General features: G+C 40.7%; 1 protein-coding gene across 1 annotated transcript; it reads left to right on the top strand.

The window, feature by feature from the left end:
- Positions 1 to 22,962, top strand: LOC115777493 (potassium voltage-gated channel subfamily B member 2-like). Its single transcript, XM_030725410.1, has 3 exons — positions 1 to 257; positions 2,317 to 3,079; positions 16,713 to 22,962. Exons 2-3 carry the CDS (start codon positions 2,498 to 2,500, stop codon positions 18,705 to 18,707), a joined length of 2,577 nt encoding a protein of 858 aa, XP_030581270.1. The 5' UTR covers positions 1 to 257; positions 2,317 to 2,497; the 3' UTR covers positions 18,708 to 22,962.
- The last annotated feature ends 746 nt before the right edge of the window (positions 22,963 to 23,708 follow it).

The following is a 23,708-nucleotide window of genomic DNA, read 5'->3' as shown; positions in this document are numbered from 1 at the left end:
CACATCCGGCGCAGCTCTCCGACCAGCACCTTCGCACTTGTATTTCTGTATTTTCCTCGTGTGTTCCTCTCCTGCTCTGACCGAGTATTTGTTGCCAAAATGTGGCTATCTCGCGGTCTGTGTGTTCTTGGCGGGCTTCACGAATCAACGGCAGGAGGGAAGGCGAGGCAGCTGGGGTAACTAAAAGGGTGCTATGGTGGGACCTCCTGGGAGGCAAAAAGTTCGGCTTCTCCGACATATCAGCTTTTTCCACAGAGGTAAGCTCCACGAACATTGTGTGACTTAGCAGACCTCTGTGGTGCTTCTGTGGACTTGAAGTCTATACGGAGATTACTGAGAAGTTAATTCGGAATAATAGAAGAGAGCAGAAGAACACAGTTTTGTTGGTCCACGTTTTTTCTGTCTTCTTTTTGTCTGTATCTCGTAAACTTGGAATGTCTTAGGCGTGTAATCACGAGTTAAGCCCGAGTCTCCTTAATCTCTTGACATAAAGGAGCGCTCTCACTTTGGACTTTAACTTTAGCTTCGCTGTAATGCAGTTGGCCTGCACTGAAAAAGAAGACAAACAGAATCAATTAAATATATTAGCCTACATAATGAGTCAATTGTGGTGTGATGAAGATAAAATGTGTTCTGTAAAGTGAGTGTACTGATCTAAATTTTTATTTGCAGAAGTCAGTTCTAATGTACTCTGGAATGAAACAAACCAACAAAGATTTTTTTTTTGTTGTTGTTTGTTTTTTAGTCGTGATGTAGCAGCTTGGTTCCAGATGCAGCCATGTGTCCTATGAGTGTCCCAGGAGAAGATAGACAGTCTATAATTAACTAAGGTAGACTTGAGCCAGGGGAGACAAGGCTTTATGCCACTACTGGGATTTGTGGGACTTCATTACACAATCAGATAAGAGTAAAAGGATTTCTAATGGCAGCATAAGCCTCCACAGTCTAACTGGAGAATGGCTTCCAGGACAAAAGTGCTGTTTAGATTCCAGATATTCCCTGGAGGTGGATTAAAATTGCTATTCGCTGTTTACTGAGTTTATGAGAGAACACTTTCTCATTAAAAATACCAAAACTTCCTAGATTGGCAAATATTGTATCACCAAGATTTTAAACTATGATGTGTGGATTTTAAACTAGTGTGGAAAAACATTACATATTTACTGTAGGATGGGTTTTTTGTTTGTTTGTTTTTACCCCTCAGCCTAAAAAGTCCAATGAGGTATGGGCAACTTTCAATTTTGATTACAATAACTCAGGAATAAGGTGACAAATTCATACCATAGATGCATCTACAAAAGATTTCTGACAACTCAACTCTTACCATAATAATGCCAAACACAGAAATTTACAGTATTCTTAGTGGTTTATATTTATAGTTTTGGCAGTTCTCATTCCTGGTCCTTACTTGGCCATATCATTTTGAAGGCTAAGGCTCACATGAAGCCCATTACGATCTACTGAGACCTGGTAATTATGTGTTCTATAAGTTGTGCTTCCAGGGGATTCGTGCCAGCTAAAGATGCTACTGCCATGCTGAGGGGAGCACTGGCAGCTGTCAGTGTTTTTTAGTATTATAGAGGAGGCAAGCAATTTTATATTCCAGCTGACTAAACATGAGATAAAAAGAACACTTTACGGAAAATACTGTGTAAATTTGGCATTGCTAGAATGTACACCAAGGGGGGCACCTGCCAAAAGTGCACTAGCAATAGGTGGTAAGTTAGAGGAACAATGCATTACTCAAGATATTGATCCCTTTTTCTTGTTCCTCTACCTTGTCTTTTGTAATTTTGGACACTTTGGTGGCAAATGGAACTGTGACAGCTTGGCAAAGCTTACTGTAACTGCCCAGAACTCCAGATCCATCCACAAAGAAAATGTTCTAATTTTATTTAAAAAATTGTGACTTTTCAGCCCTGAAGCACAGGTAAGGCTGGCTGACATGATCAGAGCCTTATGGTGGGACCTCTTTTATTACGCGCTCAGAGTTCACTTTTAGTAGATGAACTGATGTTTTAAAATCAAGTTCAAGACCTTGAAGCTTTGCTCTGCATGAAATGCATGTATTCAGATCAGTTGTGTTTAATTTAATTTATATTGTGCCAATTCACAACAATTTTTTAACCTACTTGATATAATAATTATGTATTTATTTAATCTATTTTTTTGTTGTTGTTTGTGTGTGCAGTTGTACCATGTACAAATAGAGATAGTTCCTGAGGTCACACAGTGGGCCTCAGTGGTCATTTAAGAGAATCAGATCTTATAACTGAATAAACAGACTTGTGTAATGGGTGATGTCTCTTTTTCTAGCCATGGATCTTACCAGGACCTGAATTCAGGCAGGTGAGCCTGGTGGGCCGGGGCCATCTTCTCCTGACCAGCCACCATCATCATCTCATTGAGCTCCATACACACATACACACGCATCACAAAAACCTGTGTTTGAAGTCAACCACCTCCACAGCAAGATAACAGTGCAGTTGTTGCAAACATGACAGATAAAGTGAGTTTTAGCACACCCAAAGTCCCCCGACCCACTGCAGCTCCTTTCCTCCCCCCTGAGCCAGTGGACATCATCCGCACTAAAGCCCGTTCCCGGCGGGTAAGGCTCAATGTCGGTGGTCTTACACATGAAGTGTTGTGGAGAACACTCGACCGGCTGCCCCGAACCCGCCTGGGACGGCTAAGAGACTGTAACACCCACGAGTCACTGCTGGAGATCTGTGATGACTACACCCTCACTGAGAATGAATACTTCTTTGACCGGCACCCAGTGGCCTTCTCCTCCATCCTCAACTTCTATAGAACAGGAAAACTTCACATGATGGAGGAGATGTGCGCTCTGTCCTTTGGCCAGGAGCTGGACTACTGGGGCATTGATGAGATCTATTTGGAGTCCTGCTGCCAGGCACGGTACCACCAGAAGAAGGAGCAGATGAATGAGGAACTGAGGAGAGAGGCAGAGACCCTGAGGGACAAGGAGGGAGAGGAGGAGGACCAGGGATGTTGTCCTGACAAGAGACAGAAGCTGTGGGATCTCCTGGAAAAACCCAGCTCCTCTGTCGCTGCAAAGGTAACGACAGCTGTGCAAATGATAGCAAATGGGAAATTATTTAATGTAATAATTTGAGGGAAGCCTGTGATAGTATCTCAGGTCACCTTCAGGTTTGCTAAAACTATACAAGATGATATGCCCTCAGATTAGGCCCATAACAAAGATAAGTTTTATTTGGAGGCAACAGAGGAAAGCCATAAAATAAAGGATGCTGCTGCGCTACCCTTCAGTACTTATTGTTAATCTGTGATGACCATAGAGAATAAAATGGTAAGCATAGGTTTTCAGGAATAAGTATTTTCCTTCATTTTGTGGCCCACTGATTGTCAATAATTACAGTTGTCAGAACTAATGTCGAAGAACTTTAATATAATATATATAATAAGCATGAGCAGTAATCTCTGACACAATTTCTCTAAATCTGATCTTTACCACAGTAGTTTATTTTAATGGAAGAGGAAAAGGTTGTGTGATATTATACACTGTACTCCAGCTCTAGTTTTTGAATATTTTGCTTCAGAGTTGCTGGACCATCTATTCAGTTTATGTTTTAGGGTATGTTTTAAGTATCACTGAGAGCCAGGTTTCTCTTTGTTGTGGAGTCAAGGTGTTTTTGTTTTGTTTTGTTTTTATCAGATGAAACCATTACATAATTTGTTTTCTGGAAAAAAATTTATTTCCAGTGAAATAAGCTTCATGACTTTTTGTCAGCACATTGTCAAGTAATGTGTTTCATTATGTTTGTGTAGGACACAATTCAGTTGTTCAGTTCAATTCAGTTCAATTCAATTTTATTTATATAGCACTAAATCACATCAACAGTCACTTTATATTGTTTGTAGGTAAAGACCCTCCAATAATACAGAGAAAACCCAACAGTCAAAACGACCCCCTATGAGCAGAAGGAAAAACTCCCTTTAACAGGAAGAAACCTCCATCAGAACCAGGCTCAGGGAGGGGGGGGGGGTCATCTGCTGAGAGGGGAGAGACAGGACAAAAGACATGCTGTGGAAGAGAGACAGAGATTAATAATAATAATTAATGATTAAATGCAGAGTGGAGTATAAACAGAGGGAAAAGAGGTGAATGAAAAGAAACACTCCAGCAGACTAGGCCTACAGCAGCATAACTAAGGGAGGGTTCAGGGTCACCTGATCCAGCCCTAACTATAAGCTTGATCATAAGGGAACATTTTAAGCCTAATCTTAAAAATAGAGAGGGTGTCTGTCTCCTGAATCCAAGCTGGGAAGAGAATCCAGTATGAGAGAAAAATCCCTCTCTTTCCAGTCCCTGTCAGCACTCCTCACTGCAGCAAACACACTGCAAGCTTTGAGTCATTTGGCAGTTGGTTTACTCCAGCACTGTTTTATTGTCTGCAGCAGAGCAGACAGACAGCAGATAGACGGCTTCTCCACAGTCCAAGCAGAGCATTGGTCCATTACTAATGATGTGACAGCAGTGCATGTTTTGCTTTTTCTGCTAAAAAAAAAAGACTATTGCAGTGGATATTATATTATTCACTGGAACCTGTGAGAAGAGTATGGCTCACAATCATTGTGAACTCAGCAAAACCCAGTTTTTTCAAATTTGATAAAAAATTAATCACAATGGTTGAGTAGCATAAATGAGCTGTTGTGAGATATACAAATTCCCTCTCACCCATGTGTGGGGGAGTGGTATGTTTAACTTCCTCAAACTCAGGTCTTTGACCATTTCCTGGGTTTGGGGCAGGATCTTAGCTGTCTGCACTCTTCTGGACACAGATTCCAAGTGTTGTACCGAATTCTGGAGCTGCTCTCACAGTTTGGGGGTTACAGGCCTGGATCAGTGAGTCAGTGTCTCACTTCTAGTGTATGGTTTGATGTCATCCACATACAGGAGGTGACTGATAATCACTGTGCTCCTGAATCTCTGTCCTTTTCCACTGTTTGTGATGAGTTAGGGGGTTGGGGTGGTGGGGAGAGGACATTATTTTGGTAGTGTGATGTAGTTGGCTTCTAGAGTTGATTTGTACAATCACGGTGAATTCTTGATGAATGTTATCTATGCATCTGACTGTATCATTTAAAATATAGGAAAATGAGAAAAGAACAAAACCGCTATAAGTGGAAAGGAGCACAAACACAGACTCAGTGTGCAGAGGACAAAGAAATCAGGGGCTGATTTTGTTAATGACTCCCTGTTTTCATGTGACTGACTGAAGAGCTGTTCATGCCAACTGTACTGTCAGCAGCATAAAGATAGACTTTTCAGCTGTACTCCATTCCAAAAGTTTCATTTTTGCTGTGGACTGAAAACATTTGGATTTGACATTCGAAGATGAGTAAGAGCAGCATTTCAGCTTTTATTTCCAGGTATTTACATCTGGATCTGACACACAGCTCAGCTCCTTTGGTCTGAACCCACCCATTTTTCTTGTGAGCAAAAGTATTGGAACAGATCCATTTAAAAAGATTAAAGTCAATAAGGCTCATTATTTAGCTGCTAATCCTTTGCTTACAATAACTCCATCAATCCTGTGACCCACTGACATCACTACATTTTTACATTCTTCTGTTGTGGTGCTTTTCCAGGCTTTCAGTCTCCTCTTTAGCGGGTATAATGTTCCATATGGTCTATGTCTGGAGACCTTACTCAGTCTGTCTAAATCTTCCACTTCTGCGCCGACGAACTCCTTTGTAGTTTTTCACTGTGTTTTGGGTCATTATCTCGCTGCATGATGAAGGATCTCTCAATCAGTTTGGTTGCATCTTTCTTTAAATTGACAAATAAAATGTTTCTATAGACTTCTGAGTGCATTGTACTGCTGCCATCATGGTGACATCATCATTGAAGATTAATGAGCTCGTCCCAGAAGAAGCCATGCAATCCCAAGCCATGACATTACCTCCACTCTGTTTCACAGATGAGCCCTTGTGTTTGGCATCATGAGCAGATCCTTTCTTTCTCCAGACTTTAGTCTTTCCATCACCCTTGTAAAGGTTCATCTTTGTCTCATCAGTCCATCAAATATTGTCCCAGAGTTTCTGAGGCTTGTCTCTTGTCTTCTTGTTCTTCTCGTTCATTAGTGTTTTACAGTCTTCTGGTGAAGCCTCTTTGCTTTTGTTCATGAGGGCTTCTGTGAACAGTAGATCGTGATCCCTTCACTCCTGCCCTCTGAAGGTCGTTGCTGATGTCACTAACAGCTGTTTTAGGGTCTTTCTTTACAGCACTTAACAATGTTTCTGTCATCAGCTGCTTTGTTTTCCTTGATCTACCTGTTCCACACCTATTACTTAGGGCACCTGTGACGACTTCCTTCTTCAGGACCTTCCAAACAGCTGTATTGGCCATGGCCAGTGTTTGTGCAATGGCTCTGATTGATTTTCCATCTTCTCTCAGCATCATAGATGCTTGTTTTTACCCACAGACAACTCTCTGGTTTTCATGTTGGTTAATCCTCTAACTATAAATGCACAGTCAGCAACTCTGAAACTGAGCCTAGAAATTCAGCACTATTTATTTTTGAATAATCAATGTAACAGGACACACCTGGGCAACAAAACACACGTCAGTCACATGTTCCAATACTTTTTCTCATAAGGAAAATGGGTCACTTCAGGCAAAAGGTGCCATCTTCTGAACTGTGTGTCCGATCCACATGTAAATGTCTGGAAATAAAAACTGAGATGTTGATTTTTTTGTCTCATGTTGATTTTTTGATGTCAAATCCAAGTGTTTTCAGTCTACAGCAAAAATAAAGGGATTGACCTCAATGTTCCAATACTTTTGGAAGGAAGTGTATAGCTTTAAGCAGCTTAGGTCCAAACGGGACCTGAGCACCAGTGAAGGTCAGACTGGAGCTTTATTTGACTCAATCAGCATGAGCAAACCCAACATGTAAGTTACAAATAAGAGTATAAGGATAAGACATTACTGGTTGTCATAAGTTATCAGAGCTCTGTGTTTAGGTCAAATTAAGGGAATCAAGGGAACTGGCTACTGCTAACAAATGTTTCATAGATGGACTTGGTGAAAAAAGCTCTGCTGCCTGAAGTCATAATGAGGACTGTACTGGAGAACCAAGTTCCTATTTAACATCTGAACACAAATATCGCACAGCAGGGAGAGGTTGTGGTGGTGGATGTAGTGAGACAGGAGCAGTGTTATTATAATGGCTATGAGGCCAATCACTGTGACACATCATTTTACCTGAGCAGACTTTTCGGTTTTGATGTCGGTGATGTTATCATACCCATTTTATAAACAGTGTCACTAGTTTTTGAACTGAATTGCATTCATTTTCTAGGCACTGAAAATGAAAATGAACTTAGAGAGAAAAATGTTTGTGGCAATGCATTTGCTGGCTAATACAATATCATTTGTCCCTGATGATAAAGAGTTGTGTGAATGCATTGTGTTTTTAGGAAACCAGTTCAAGGCAAACAATGCATATTTACCCTGTGACCTCTAATGAATCGTCACTGATTTGGCAATGCGACTGCAGGAAAATTATTTGGCTAATTTAAATTTGTTTAATTGTGTGGCTACCAAACACAACACAGGAGCCCCAAGCTTTATGTGACATACATTTGTGTTAGTACAAATGTTTTTGATTGGCTGACTGGTCACTTTGCAAATAGCAACAATCAAAGAGAAATGCTTCCAGCATGTAAGTGTTTTAATCCGTGCCCCACAGTGTGCTTGAGGCTCCAACTGGGCCCACACACTTTCAAACCACCAGCCTCCTTTCTCTGGAACAAAAATGATTTCATATTGCTGGGACTTATAGCTATATCCAACATTTTAGGTAAAATAAATCAATAAATAAATGACTGAACAAACAAAATCCATCCAGATAACTTACTTAAAATGTTTAGGTGTTGGGACTATGTTCAACTTTTTTTTTTTTTCTTATTGCGTTTAGTCCACATATTATTTTCAAATCCTTTTATTTCTGAAGTATTGAATGTCACTGCTTGCAATATAAGAAAAACCTTGGTTAAGTTGCCTTATGAGACTACCAAGGGTGGGAAATATGTATAATAACCAAACTAACCTGCAAACTCCAAACTCCTATTCAAACAGTGAATATCTGAATACAGTAACAGTAAAACTTTGGACACACGTCCACATTCATATGAATGGTGAGCGTGTCCAAACTGTTTCCTAATCACCTAATCAGTGGTCTAGTTTGCAGATAGTTCTTCCTTCTAAAAATACAACAACATTGGGCTTCAGAAGATCCATGTGACCAAGCTGGAACCGTAGTGTCAGCAGGAGGGAAGCTGCTTAGGCCCCTCCGCAGTGACACCGGTCATGTGGCAGTGATGCAGCAACAACAGACCAATAGATGAGCGTCTTCCTGGTGCTGCGAACGGCTCAGTGCTACTGCTGATTAGAAAAGAACCATCAGCTGGCTATTTGTAAACCTCGGTGCCCAGTTTGTCATGGAACAAACACGCACACAGCAATTCAGAGTCCAGATGGTCAACTGTACAACTACCTATAATAGTTTGACTTTTATTGGATAATATGAGTATTAAATGTTTAAATAATAGAGATTAGTTTCATAAACTTTACATAATCTGTGTAATCTTCTTATTTTTGGCTCAGATTTTTTAACATGGCCCCTTTGTATGCTTTTTTTCTTTTTTTTGAGTGATACACACTAAAACTGTAGTGTCAGATTGTTTGGTCCTTAACTCTTTCAGAGATTGTGACAGATGGATTTTACAGTCTTTGCACCCCGTTGTTTTATTTTACAGAGCATGACAAAGTCAGTTACCTGTAGATGCTCTTATCTGCACACAGTTTTGTAGTATAACTTGTATACTCTAAGTAATGCAGACTGTTACAACAGCACAGCAGTAATGCATAGTCAACTGTTCACTGTGAACTGCATGCAATATGAGTCTGACTTAGGAGTATGGCTTAATCTCCTTTGGGGCTTTTACCAGGACTGCTGCTGCTGCAAATAGACTAACTGTTGGTAAGTTGGGCAGTCTGTCCTGGCCACTGTCTGACCTGCAGTGGGGACGGTGATGAGTGAAGCTGGATCAGGAGAGCATTAAGACAAAAAAGACTGCAAGTGATTGTTACCTCAGTGAATTTCAATGTGCAACATTAAAGTATTAAATGTATTATATAATTTTTTAACTAATATGGGAAAAAAGCCTTGCTTATGCAATGAAGTCTCAGTCTGCATCTAGGTGGGCATTCAGGCCAATTTAGCACAGAACCATCCATTCACACTTAAGCTAATGTGCATGTCTTTGGTCCGTGGGATGAAGCCGGAGTACCTGGAATAACTCACACAGAGTGCATGCAAACTCCAGCTGGTCAGTGCAGTCAAACCCAGGAACTTGTTGCTGTGATGCAATGGTGCTAACCACTACACCACCACGTCACCTGCTCTGCTTCTGAGCAGTCAGAATTATTATAATTTTGGATGAAATGTTATCTACCAAATTGATTGATGTGAAAAATAAGATTTTTGAAAATGCAGAGAAGGAAGGGGAGAGAAAATGGTTCGCTTACTTTATAGTCAGGTCTTTGAATCTTCAGCGATGGCCAAGGAAAGCTTGCATTACTTTACACACTGGCTTCACTCTGCAAGAGATACTTCTTCATCCAGAGCACACACAATACCATGGCTGAAGTTGTCCTCCACCCTCCACCTGCAGTTGGCCCTTTCAAAAAATTGTTGTTCTTATTGACCTTATGCGCTGCTCTCTGAGATGAAAACAATTTCCTGGACCTCATAAGGGGAAAGTCTGTGACCTCAGTCAGTGGTTTATCAGCACTTTCTAGTATCTAGTTTTCTGCTTGTTTCCATGGCTGTGAAAGAATCACTGACCGCTGAATTAAATGTTCTTTATTTAGCAAAAATGGGTTTCACGAGTTGTGTTTCAGAAAGGACTGATGTACCCTTCGTTGTATCAGCTGTTTATATATGGTCTTGTGTTTGAATGTGTGCGCAGAGGAGGTAAATCTGTAGATGGTATGATACAGGGGCTTTTTAAGCCTGCAGGATCAGCCAAGGACACAACTGAAAGACTGTCCATTAGCTCTTTAGACAGCAGCTTCCTGCCTCACCTTTAACTTTATTTTTCTACTTCTGTCAATGGATGATTCAAACAAACATTTCTGCTGCATTTGCTACTTCTGTCTCCAAGTAAGTAGTTTATATAATAATGTAAAATTATGGATTACTGTCTGACTTGCATGTCTTACTAAACTGAGATGAAGGCTATAAATCAACTTCTGTTAAAAAATATGCATTTTTACGAGTGTGCTTTTGTCTTCTTGTGCACACAGTTTGTTAATGATTTGTGGGCTTATGATCCTGACGTGAACTTTCTGGTGTCTCTGATGTAAAACGCTGTTGAAGTGTAGAATTAATCCATAACAGCCTTTGTGCTTAAAAAGCATTGTACAGGCAGGCAGTTTAAGTGGAATGGCTTTGTTGATGTACCAATTAGTAATCATTTCAACACTTGCATGAGATTAAATATTCACCGTGAAATCCCGAGTGAAATTCAGGACAACATAAAAGTCAACAATGAGTCACTGGTTCTGTGTGCAGAGTGTCTCCCTCGGCACAGCGCATGTCCAACAGCCGTAAGTAGCTAAGTGGCTACTCAGAGGTCTATAGTTTACTGGCCCTGTGCCTTCAGATAGAGCAGAAGACTGATGTGTATTCACTAATGTACTGAAGCTTTCACTTTGAAATACTTTAATTCAAGTGAGAATTTATCACTCTGGCAGGAAGAGGCCCAGACTAATGTGGTCTGCATTCTTCTGCAAAGTTCAAGCCGTCAGCTGTAATTCTTTCGCTGGCAAATGTCTCCACATCACAGAGCTCAGTGTCTGTGAGTTACATGCTACCAGGCGTGTATTGTGTGTTAACTTGTGTGGTTACCATTATTTTTCTCCTCAGTATACAAAAGTCAAAAGGCATCACTAATGTTTAGTACTTATTTTTATAAAAGTAGTAATAGTACAGAGAAGAAATACTTTGTTTCAAATATAAGTGCTACTTTCAAAATGTTACTGCAGTACAGAAATATATATATATATATATATATATATATATATATATATATATATATATAGTGAGGAAAACCTTACAACATTATAGTGGATTAAAAAGTCAAGTGTTTGCCTCTGAAATGCAAGTACCATTCCATAAAACTGAATTATCTGGGTTTGGTGCTCATTCAGGTGTAGACACCAGAATTTTGGGGGGAATCATAGAACAACATAGAACATTTCCCAACACTGACCAAAATAGGTAGTGAAGCCATAAGTGTTTTCCTAATTGAAATTCCCAGTGTTTTTCCAAAGATTTGTGTGAGCAGTGAGTTGCTATTGCTCTTTTTTGTTACATGGAGAGAGCCTGCCTGAGCGTCCTGTCTCTGGTCTGAGATTCAACATGACGGCCGGGCACGGAGCGGTTCTTCCAAAAACAGACTCACCTGAGGTTCTGACTGCTTTGTGGCCAGTTTTAACTCGTACTCTTTCCACCTGTGGATTCCTGTGTCAGTTCCGGCTGTGATGGCACCAGATAATGATTTTAAGTTGCAGGCTGCATGCTGGTTCAGTGGATAACAGAGCTGCCTGATGGCACGGGGGTCCCAGGTATGCTTAGCTTTTTTTATGTTAGCTTGTGGAGCTGCCCACTGCAGAGAATGAGTTTCCCCCGGAGGAAATGAAGGATAGATTGTTTTCCAGGGCTAACTGAGCACATGATGCAGCTGGTCATAAATGAAGGAAGGTTTTGGTTTTTCACAAAAATATGTGAAAACCTAAATGAATGAAACAATGACTGTAGAACATCTTAAGTAATGAATATGGGAAAGCTTGAAGTTCAGATTTACTTCAGTGTAACGAGAGCTAAAAACAATGCGACCCGTGAAAGCAGCATCTTTAAAAATAAACCACGTTGACCTCTGCAGAAACAGCCCAACAGATCTGGTGCCTGTTGTTCCAGGAATAACTCCACATATTGATTAGGGTTTGGATTTCTCTGTTCAGTCACTTCATCCAGTTTTTCATTCCATGTTATGTTCTTGTTCTCTAAATTGATCTGATTTCCCTTTTGGTCAGAATTGATATCAGCAGCTTCTTTGTTTGCTTGATGAAGAGATTCATTGTGACTGAGTAGACTTCATTTCTTTGTTAGCGACTCAAACTGATACAAAAAAGTGTCACTGTTCAAACGAATGTCAAATGTGGAGACTCACTGTGCAGCTTCTAAAGCAGCTTGTCTGTTCTTGGTACTGCTTAGACTCTTCCCTGAGTGCCAAGGTCACAGCATTTGGCAGCCATTAAGCCATTAAGATGCTGCTGGGTGGCCACTCTTTGATATACCTGCTTGTGCTGCCCGATGCTTTGTCTCTCTTTGACTTTCTATTCATCTTTTCTTCCTCAGTTTTTCACAGTTTCTTCTTCCTGTTTGTACTTTTGTCTAAAATCTTTCTAAACACTGTAATGATGTAACACTCAGTGCCTTTTGCCATGACTCTGATTGGCCAGAAACTCCCTCACTGTAAATGGCTTAGCTAATCCATCAGATGATTTCACAGGCACTGTCTTGACACGCTAGGACAGCTGTGATTGTGGAATAAAAAATACAGATACAAAGATTAATGATGCTCATAAGTACTTTCCTTTTTTACCTGATCATTTCCTGCTGATCAGTCACACACAGTGTTAGCTATCAGCACAGGGTTCAGTCCATTCTGCCCTGTTTAAATAAATAACTCAGCAGTCTTTAAATAAAATAGTTAAGCATTCAATAATTATATGTAGTGCACACACTTTTATAAAGGAAAAAACAAATTGCACAAGCATACATTTATTATGGTTGGCCTGCGATTGACCTCAAAGGATATTGTCAGGCTTTGGAAATAATACTTGGAGAGTCTCACTAACGAGCCTTCCACAGAGGAAGCAGTGTGTGGATGAGCGGGTGACTCACCCACAGATTCTGCTGCTTCCCCAGTGTGGCTGAAGCCACCCCAGGGTGGAGTCCATTAAGGCTTTGGATATTGTGGGGACATCCTGATTGACACTCCTCTGCAGCATGGAAACTGGGGACAGTGCCCTTAGACTGGCAAACAGGGACAGTGGTCCCTTTTTTTAAGGGGAGGAAGGGGGGGTATAGGGTATGTTCCAACTGCTGGGGGATCACCCTCCTCAGCCTTTCTGGGAAACATCCATATCAGGGTCCTGGAAGGAGAGTCCATCTGTTAGTCAAACCTGGAATTCAAGAGGAACAATGGGGTCACAAAACTCCAGAGCAGCTCTTTAACCTCTGGATAATATTAGATTCATGCTGATGGTTCCTCTGTAGGGCAAGCAGTGCAGGACATTTAGACTGCAGGTCACTCATTACAAAGTGCTTTGCTGCATTTAAAACTGAGCAGTTTGTTCACAAAACAAAATTTATGGTCTTCTCAAAAGCTCATCCATAAGGGTCGGATGATTTTAGCACTGTCACGTCTGACGTTACACACAGGTAATGGATATGTTACTATCTTGTTAGGAAGCTCACACTGAAGACTATTTTTCTTACTTTAGGAATAAATTTTGCTTAAATTTTTTTATTGAAAGAAAAATCTCTTCTCCCTGTGAATGATCATAGTGATACACTGTATATACAAGCCACCTCCTCAGTTTTACAGAGCCCTGATTAATGTGCCATGCTCTTTAGATTTTGATCAACACCAGGTCTCTGACTCATCATTGCATTCTTTATGGATGGGCTATCACTGACCCCTCTCAGAAAACAGCACAGGTATATTTACTTTAGTTTATCTTTGGAGCCTTCTCTGTCCCACTCAGAGTAGTTACCAGCTACACTCGTCCTAACAGTCATGTCTTGATGTTCTGACAGATCTGGGAAAAACAGTATTTTCTTGCTGCACACCCTGCTCACGGAATCATCTGCAGAAAGAAGTCATCTTGAACATGCTTATATCTATTACTGAATTTAAAGACATCACAAGGAATGAAGGAGATGTGGGTTTTTTTTTTTTTTTCTTGAGAGGCCGCCAGTGTAATTGGTTATTGGTATTTTTGTATATTTTATATCACGTTGGAGACTTTGTATTTTATGCTGTATTCTTTCCATTTTTAATATGGTGGCTGCTACATTGCTACATTAGTCTCCCTTGTAAAGCAGATTTAGTCTCAGTAGGACTTCCTGTTTAAATAAAGGTAAAGTAAGAGTAAAGGGTGTATGGGTGTTTGTCCAACTAGTCTATATGTGTTTTGTGGACTTTGTGTCTCTTGGGGTCTCCTGTGAGTAGTGCTTCAGGGGTACGGGGTCTTGGGCCCATTATTACTGGCTATTTGGTGACTGTACAACCATAGTGAAAGCTTGGCTTTGCCTTGAGACAACTGTGTTGTGATTTGATGCTATAGAGATTGAATTGAATTGAATTGAATTGAATTGAATTGAATTGAATTGAATTGAATTGAATTGAATTGAATTGAATTGAATTGAATTGAATTGAATTGAATTGAATTGAATTGAATTGAATCACCAGCTGTAAGTCAAATTTGTTCCCAGCAGGTGCTGCCCTTTGTGATTCTGTTCTGATTTTTGGATAGAATTTCTGCCTTAGAGTTGATGTGAGCAGCTCCATCATCTGAGGAGCTCAGAGTGGAACCACTGTTCTTGTACGCTGAAGGGATCTAGTTGAGGTGGTTCGTGCATCTGACTAGGATGACTAGATGCCTCCTAGGTAAGGAGGGAGCATACCCCAGGGGAGACTCAGGACGCACTGGAGAGATTATGTGTCTGGGATGGTGTGGGAAAGCCTGGAGGAGGTGGCTGGGGAGATGGAGGAACACACACACACACACACACCCTGATGAGTGGCATAGAAGGGAAAATCAATTGAATCTTTCCCTTTTTCCTGATAAGGATTCATAAATGAATTGCTCCTGGATCTCAGTTGATTTAACTTTAAGTCTTTTTAAGTAATCACAAAATTGCAAAAAACTGATGTAAGATATATACTGTTCAGTTTGTAGTCAGTTACTATTCTAGATTGATAAGTTTTAATGAATTATAATATACAAGTACACAGGAATCCTTTTTCAGTTTTTTCACATGAAGGTTTGGTTCTGTGTGAGCTGTCCTCAGTGTATTCTGCTGACACTCCATGTGCTTTAATGAAGTTTGAAGTGTTGAAGTTACTGAAATGTAAGCTACAGACAGTGTTTGTGTCCAGAGAGCAGCGCCGTGGTCCTCGGTCAGATATCACACCAAACATATATCAAGATAAAAAGAAAATCTTGCATTGCTCAGCTATTTCCAAGCATTCTCCCTGTTGGGGGAGGAAAGAATGAGTAACCAATTCTAACCTCTATCCTTTCTATAGATAGCAAGGCAATCCTCTTACAATAAACCTGAAATGTCCTAGCAAGGGCTGCACCCAGAGGACTCAGCCCACACATGCTTCAGGTTCCTTATTCCACTTTCCCAGTTAGAGTTTTTTTTTAATGGCTTGAATCCCCTGGGCCATTTTTTCCATTCAGCCTCACTGTGAGCAGAAGCTTTAATCTGGGATGAAAAAGGTCGAGGAAAAAAGGTTCAAAACCTAATAAATGACTCTTGAAGGTGAACATGCAGGAGCAGCAGCTAACTCAGTTTGTTTCCATGTTACTCCTAGAAAAGGAGGACATCAGTGGTTTTAGATGTTCATTGCTTTGGTGTGTATTGCAGTCATTTTCAGTCATAGTTCTTGTCAGAAGGTTTGCAATCCCTTATGTCTTTGTGTTCTCATTAAAAGACTAATTTGACATCATCGTGAGCTGATCACAGCACCATGGTTCCCTGATGAGACACAGGAAACACTCTAAGACCTTTTTCACAGGTTGAAACAAAGATCATGTCTTTCACATAACACGAGGACTCATCCTGAGAATGTCTTCTTTAGAGCTTTTCACAAAGCTGTTGAAAACTACTTTGGTAATAAACAAGTGGCGTCCAGTTCTCTCTGTGTCTGTTTGCTTTGAAAAACCTGGGTTAGTAAGAAAAGTGGGGAATGTGTTTCATTTCTATAGTACTATACTGTGATGTTTAGCTCCAATAAGCTTTTCATTTGTGCTTGATAGAACAGAATGAACCTGACTGTCACTGTGGAGCCACAACTTTCAAAGCTGAATCTTCTCAAGGGCCTCGATCAAAAAGTGACCTTTGGTAACTTTTCCAATAGCACCACCTTCAGGACAAACTTGGTGCCACTAGGAAGGATTCAAAATCTTGATTTTCATTCTTCTCTCATGAACCATGACACGAATGAAATTCAGATTCTGAAGTCCCTCCAGTGCAAGTTGCAAAAGAAACTATGTACAGTGTACATTTACAAATGAATAAAATAATTTCAGAAAATAGAAAAGAATAAATAAACTATAAAAAGAAAGAAAAAGGAAGAAAAGGAAGAGGTAAATGGTTTTGTTTAGTCTGAGAAACCTTTACCCTGGAATGTCACTTATACTTTACTGACTAGTAGCAAGAAACAGGTACAAAATGCACTATGAGAGTGCAGGTACTGCATCATTTCACTTTTCTTTGTGTAGATATAGAGATATGCATGAAGTTAACGACATGAAAAGCTAATACAATAATCTGCAATGTTGTTTTTTCTTGCAGATCCTGGCCATGATCTCCATCCTGTTCATCATCATTTCCACCATTTCGCTGTCCCTCAACACTCTGCCAGAGTTGCAGGTTGTAGATGAATTTGGCCAGTTCAATGACAACCCCAGTTTAGCCCATGTGGAAGCTATCTGCATTGCCTGGTTCACCATGGAGTATATGTTGCGCCTACTCTCAGCACCCAACAAGTGGGATTTCATGAAAGCACCACTTAACATTATTGACCTGCTGGCTATACTGCCTTACTATGTGACCCTGTGTCTAACTGAGTCTAACAAGAGCGTATTGCAGTTCCAAAACGTGCGGCGTGTGGTTCAGATTTTCCGTATTATGAGGATCCTGAGGATCCTGAAACTGGCCAGGCATTCGACAGGGCTCCAGTCTTTGGGCTTCACTTTGCGAAGGAGCTATAATGAGTTGGGACTGCTGATCCTCTTTTTAGCCATGGGCATCATGATTTTCTCTAGTTTGGTGTTCTTTGCTGAGAAAGATGAGGATGCTACAAAATTCACCAGTATCCCTGCTTCATTTTGGTGGGCAACCATTACAATGACAACTGTTGGCTATGGTGACATTTACCCACAAACCCTGCTTGGCAAGATTGTAGGAGGGCTTTGCTGCATAGCAGGTGTGCTTGTCATCGCTCTTCCCATCCCAATCATTGTCAACAACTTCTCTGAGTTCTACAGAGAGCAGAAGAGGCAAGAGAAGGCCATCAAGAGGAGGGAAGCTCTTGAAAGAGCCAAGCGGAGTGGAAGCATTGTCTCTATTAACCTAAAGGATGCTTTTGCCCGCAGTATGGAATTAACAGATGTATTGGTAGAAAAAAAAGACGACGGTAAATGTCCTGTTGATAATCACCTGTCGCCCAGTCGCTGGAGCTACCACAAGCACTACTCCAATGCAGAGGTGAGTAGCCCAGGTAGGTCCCAACAATACCAAGAAGTAGCTCAGCAGGGCTCCCCTGAACGAGTCAAGCCCACGTCTAACAAAACTACTCCTCAACACCTTAGTGCAAAGAGGCTAGAAGATGCTTACAACAAGACAGCAGCCATTCAGGAGCAGCAGGAGAAAAACCGAGAAGAACAGATTGAGATGAAAGATTTGGCCTCCACTCAGGCCCAGCAAACATCACCTAAAGTCAGTCTTGCTACAAAATCCTCAACTACAACGGATACAGAACAAAGTTCTTTGTGCCTCAGTGTTGAACGAGGTCAAGCTGGTGCTAGACATCAGTATATTCCACCTCCCTTGGATCTAAGTCAAATCAGTAATATGGAAGCAAGGCGGGGCCCTGACAGCATCCAGCCAATGACCATCATCAAAGAGGGTTTGTATGAATTTATGTCTAACCCTGAAGAGAAGGTGACTGGAGATTTGGGTTTGTTATCACAGAGTGTGGAAAGCTCTGGGATGACCTATGATAGCACCTGTACAGCCTTGGAAGATTATAGCAGCCCTCAAAACACAAGAGCCCTGAAGCTTGACTTCGTTGGATCCAAAGATGATGTCCTTATGGCAGTGATGACACCTGTGGCAACACCAGCCTCCACTGGCTCAGCAAAGTGTACTCAACTACTTTCTGATGACATAGTTTCCGGGTTTTCTCCATCTCCTAGTTCTGCAACACAGGAAACTAAGTCTCCGTTGATTATCCTGCAGTCTCCATCCCTGGCTCAGCAATATATCAGTCCCAGCAACCCCCATGGGGGAGGTGAGAGCGCAGCAGGCAGGAGCTTAGAAGGTGAAGGTCAGCTCACCGGCTTAAGCCACCAGGGGAGGAATCACATGGAGAGGTCTGCTGCTGGCGCAGGCAGTGGTGCTAGCCCTCTGTCGAAAGCAAGCTCCCTTAACTGCACCCAGGACCTAGTAACAATGGAAGGAGTCGATGATGGAGGAGGAGAAGAAGCAGGACAGAGGGTAGAAAAGCGAGAAAATCACATTGTTCTGGATGGAAGCCAAACGCCACCCTGTGAAACAAACATGTGAGATTAGGTAAAGGTTGATGGGATGCATGACAGCACCTACCTGCAATGAGCCATAACATGGTGTGAGCTTTGTCAGAACTATCATAAAAGCTGCAGTTCTTGAGGAGAATAACACATCAGATCCACCAACACTTCTGAACTATCATCTCTCTTTTTGACTTTGGTGCTGCAGTCACGAATTTATTACTGGAGCAAATTCAGAAGCACATGCCTGCTTGACTGGGCACTAACTGAACTTGAATTTAAGTTGACACTGTCATGTTGGTGATTGCATTAAGATGGGAAACAGTGGCAACCTGACCTGTGTTTTAAGCCTTGTCTGAATGACAATATTTGTCTATCCTGAAGAGTGTCTGTGTAGAGCTCAGCGAGTAACACTTACAGTTTCTGAATGCTTCCTCCCTAGGCCTGTTGAGTTTACTTAACAGTTATACTAAGGAAAGACAGAGGATGGAAGGAAATTATATTTTTTATATTTGCAGATTTTGAAAATATATCTTTTGCAAGACTTAGAAAAAAAACAATGATCAGTCATTTTTCTGTATTATGGTTCTTGCTTTACTCATTATTCTCCACATATTACATTCTTGTAATGTGACAAACAGAAGCACATGATACAGGACTGACATTTAGTATTGCATAGTCTAAAAGAACATATGCATCTGCTACTGAGCACTGAGATCTATGGCAGTCCCCTAACAGCATATATTTCTGTATATTTCAGTTTTGAGTTGTTTTTTTTCTTGGTTGCTTTTCGTTGTATTTTTCTTATTTGTTTTTCTTGTTCTTAAATACCTGAAATGACACCAGGGTGTTGATGGAGAAAAGGGAATAGAGACATAATCACTATTGTATTCATTGATAGAGCACTGTTTGCACTCATCTCTAGCATGAAATATCCTGACGATGAAACAAATTAGTTAATAACACTACAAACCCACGATGAGACACGTGATTTGAGACATGAAGACAAAGACTATGGTTCATCAGTCACTGTTTAATTCCCAGTTCAGGGGCTCCTCCTGCAGCCTCATCCTGTCTGTGTCACAAAGGGCTGATGAGGGTTCCACTTTCAAAGGACCCTCCCGATCTGTTTCACCAATTAGACTTCCTTTTTGGCTCAACAAAATGACCAGGCACATGTTACACAGTGTGTTCAGGCAGCCCTCGTTATTTCAGGAATATCAGGTGTGGATGTAGTAATAGAGTTGATGAAACGCAACAGGCGCACCATCTTTCTGTCTCTGTGAGACTACTGTCTTATCATTTCAGTTTATTATAACAGAGGCCCTGTTTGTTGGTTTAAACCACTGTACTCACTGAGCTCAGAAAGAGATCTTATAAACAGAGTAACAGCTCAGCCATCAGCAGTCAGATAATCAGACAGCTGGAGCCAAAACAAGCAGCTGGATAAACGTACATGCAAACCTATTTTGAAGACAAAATAACAGCAAACTGAAAACTGTTCACCAAACAGCCATCAGCTTCATTCCTCTGCTTCACCTACAAACTTACTGTGTTTCAAAGTGTGTGTCTGTGTCTGCCACACAGCAACATGCTGCTGTTGTTTGTGCTTTATTGCTGTTGAAAAGGGTTCACTCAATAAACAAGGAGCAGCAAGGCCGAGTAGAAATGGCTGAAATGCTAGAATGACAGTAAGAAATCAGAAAATTATGAGTTATTGGTTTACTGTGACATGACTGAAGCTTGAAGCACAAATGTTGATAGTTGGTGTATCAGCCCATCAACATTTGTGCTTCAAGCTTCAGGCCCTGAGCACATCTAAAAAGTACTACTCCTGAGCAAGGACTGGCATGGGCTTTCACCACCATACCATTTCTAGTTCCACCATATCTAATAGATATGATGCAACAAAGTATGTTCCAATACATGGCATAACAAATGCAATATGTCAATAATATTGGGCTATCCTATTGTATTAGGTCATTTTGCGGCATGCAAACCTGCAGAAAATAATGTAACTCCTGAAAATATGCCACACATATCACAAGAGCACGGGCAGGTCAAATTATGTTCCTTCCAACTGATATATTATCAAAAGGGGCCAGGTGCAATATTATGGTGCTGTCATATTTCCCAAATAAATACATACAGCATGCAACAGCACATGCTTTGTAAAGTGGCTGCATGACATACTGACAGTAAAATGTGTGATTTGGAAAGCAGGGCTGACTCTGGAGGTCAGTTTTTAGACCCAGTGCCTGTACACTCGCTGAGATGCTTCAAAGCTTCTGAGACCCTGGTCCAAATTCATAGAGTAAAAATGCAGCTTATAAAGCCTACGCTGATGCACAGGTCTTGAAGAGAGACAAGTGAGACAGGCGGGCCTTAAACCCCTCTTCTGAGCAGGAGAATCTATGTTCATGGTTCACTGTAGTCCTCTTCATTGTTGGACTGAGAACAGTGGACAGGAACAATTGTCAGTAAGCTTTCTTTGTTGGGAATACCTCCATACGAAGTGGTTTGGATGGTCTCAATTCCTTTTCTCTGTGTTGTCTGATCATTTGACTCTGTCTGTTTGACACATTGGACTTTGGTGTATCCATGTCACCATGATACCAGATCTCAGCAGTTTACTTGATTGACATCATATTCTGACTCATACACAAGCTGCCATAATAAGACCATGTGGTAAGAAGCAAAAGAAGTCTCCTTTGTGAGAGAAGGTGCAGGTTCACCCATCAGGACTCATTGCAAAGCTTTCCACTTTGAAATAAACTGAAGGAGGAGGCCCTTGAATTTATGAGCATCCACACATGAATTTAAACCAAGTTTATTCATATATGATGGCTGCAGAGGGAGTGTGTCTGTGTGACCTTTTTCCATGGGTGCTGACTGTATAAAGATAGACTAACAGTGCCCTCTACAGGGAGTCTTAAGGCACTTAAGGGAAAAGACCTGATGCCACGTTAATACTTGTCATTATCTTAGGAAATCTTCAACTTTTTTTTTTTTTAAGCTCAGATTTGCATTCATTTGAATGCTTGCTGACAGATTCAAATGCACATTTAACTGTGTAAACAGAGAGCAGAGTGATTAGAGTGGTCACAAGCTAAAAGGGGAATTATACTGTACCCGTGTTCCTAATGTACATTCTTTCAATTAGTTTTTGTTTTCAGTTAAAACTTTGAGCTGTGTGTTGTTTTTAAGACCAATTTCTTAACATCTCAGTATATGAAGTTTAAAAAATGGTGCCTTTTCATAAATAGACAATTTATGAGAAGGTGAAAAAAAAACCCTGTATAATATGGCTCAATTTTTCTTTGTTTGTTCTTCTGTTCTCTCTTTGTCCTTGTGTAGTTGATATATTTAAGTGCAAATCCTCACATTTTCAGGATTTTAATACCATTGCAACATTGTATTATTAATGCATCGACTTCATTAGTTTCCACACCCCGTAGCTCATTGCTCATAGTGCCACACTGTCGTTGGTGCAGCAGCAGATTACTGTACAAGTGAACCGACAGCCAAATGGGCAGACTTGGAGCAATGGTAGATTGTCACATTCACGACATATGACAATCAGAAATATGACTGTTATAGCTCTTACACATGTAAGTGAGTGGATGTATTAATTGCTGACTGTATGAATGCTATTTCTAGCATTCATATAGTCAGCATTTCCCAGGCCATATGGAGTCAACTAGAACTGTTTTTTATAATAAATTGAACAACACTAACTATATCTTAATCCTACCAAAATATTGGCAGCCATAAAGATAAATCAAACCAACCTAAAACAAATGATCAAAAAGAAAGAAATGGTTTTGTCTTACTCATTATTATAGTTTTTATTATACTCAGAGATTAGGCGAGAAGTTAAAAAGTGCTACAGTTACGACAAACAGAGCAGTCAGTCAGTCTGTGCTGCTGAAGTTTGTGGGTTTCAGAAGCTTGTCAGTGCTGCAGGTCAGGAACATAGGAACAGTGCTTTCGCTTTCTTCACTCGTTTGTCAGAAAACTGTTGTTTGTATTTGTTGTTGTATTTATCTAGGCTTTGTACAGTGAGATAAATATACTATAAGATACAAACCAGGCCCTAAAGCCTGCTTCATCTGTCCTGCCAGCTTGACTTCTTATTTCTTTACTGCCCCACTCTTCCATCCTCATATACTTTATTGAACAGTAGCCTGTATGATTAGTGAGATTTATTATATATATAGGTCAGTGTAATTATAGCAAATGATGACTGATTCAGTTATCAAAATGGAAGACAAATAAATGTGTTCATGTGACCTAATCTTGTTGTGTCTATTTTGTTACACTCATGCGTGTGTGTGTGTGTATCTGTGAGTGCTGCCAAATGGGCCCCACAGTTCTTCTCTTAAGCAAAAACTCAGCATCATGTAGCAGAGACTTCTGTGAGCAGCTTGATTCACTCAGACAGACATGTCTGCAATATTAGAGCAGCGCAGTTTTTTCTCATCGGTGTGATGAAAGGATCCAACCTAAGAACTTCAGCTGTTTGACAGAAACCAAAACTGCATCCAGTCAGATGTTTCTGCCACCTCATCTACACTGATTTTCTAGTCTCAGTTGTTCAGTGTGTGTGCCACCAAAAGGGCACTGGATGGCTAATATTATGCTTTTCATTACATAAGCGTAGGTCTAGATCAGTGGTTCTCACCTCAGCAGCACCTCACACACACACACACGCGTGCGCACACACAGACACATGCACACTCACACACACACCCACAGACACACACCCATGCACGCACATACACTCACACGCACGCACACACATGCACACACAGGGCAGACAGTAGTGGATATACAGACAAAATAGAAAGACAGAGATCTTGTTCATGATTTTTCCAGATATATATTTTTAAAAAGTTAAAATTAAAAAATAAGTTCCCACATACCACGTCCCATCAGTGATACACACACCACAGTTTGAGAACAGCTGATCTAGATGTATCTCAAAAATGTGAAAATATGTGAAAAAAGTTAACTTTCATGTATTCTGTATTCATGT

Source organism: Archocentrus centrarchus, unplaced genomic scaffold (genome assembly GCF_007364275.1).
Source record: "Archocentrus centrarchus isolate MPI-CPG fArcCen1 unplaced genomic scaffold, fArcCen1 scaffold_54_ctg1, whole genome shotgun sequence".
In the NCBI taxonomy this organism is placed as follows: Eukaryota; Metazoa; Chordata; class Actinopteri; order Cichliformes; family Cichlidae; genus Archocentrus; species Archocentrus centrarchus.
Note: the sequence above shows the minus strand (reverse complement) of the source record. Positions and strands in the feature narration are given on the sequence as shown.